Source organism: Charadrius vociferus, unplaced genomic scaffold (assembly GCF_000708025.1).
Source record: "Charadrius vociferus isolate BGI_N301 unplaced genomic scaffold, ASM70802v2 scaffold78, whole genome shotgun sequence".
Taxonomy (NCBI): domain Eukaryota; kingdom Metazoa; phylum Chordata; class Aves; order Charadriiformes; family Charadriidae; genus Charadrius; species Charadrius vociferus.
This window is the reverse complement of record NW_009649927.1, coordinates 1791696-1791978: the sequence shown is the minus strand read 5'-3', so window position 1 is coordinate 1791978 and position 283 is coordinate 1791696. Positions and strand designations below refer to the sequence as shown.

The 283-nt window shown below is 68.6% G+C and overlaps 1 protein-coding gene across 1 annotated transcript in view; it reads right to left on the bottom strand.

Moving 5' to 3' along the window:
• The window catches only part of MAP10 (microtubule-associated protein 10), a 1861-nt gene extending 1678 nt beyond the window's left edge, over nucleotides 1-183 (bottom strand). The window contains exon 1 of the mRNA XM_009891162.1: nucleotides 120-183. Within this exon, the coding sequence (XP_009889464.1) occupies nucleotides 120-183 (64 nt within the window). The remainder of the gene's footprint in view (nucleotides 1-119) is intronic.
• Between the last annotated feature and the right edge of the window lie 100 nt (nucleotides 184-283).

Genomic DNA, 283 nt, shown 5'->3' with positions numbered 1-283 from the left:
CCAGTGCTCCCATTGCCCCACGGCCGCTGCTGCTGGCGGCAGACGAGGCTCAGCAGGTTCGCGGCTGTAATAGAGCACAGGAGGGCAAAACACATTCCCCTCCAGCTCCTCACCCTCACCCTCACCCTCCTCCTCCTCCTCCTCGCCCCCCGGCTCAGGGGAGGAGGCAGGCAGAGCATCCATCCCCCCGGGGCTGGGGATGCGCCCGGCAGAGGGGACGGTTACGGGCAGAGGGGACGGTTACGTGGGGTGCGGAGGATGGAGGGGCCCCATTAGCGCTGCA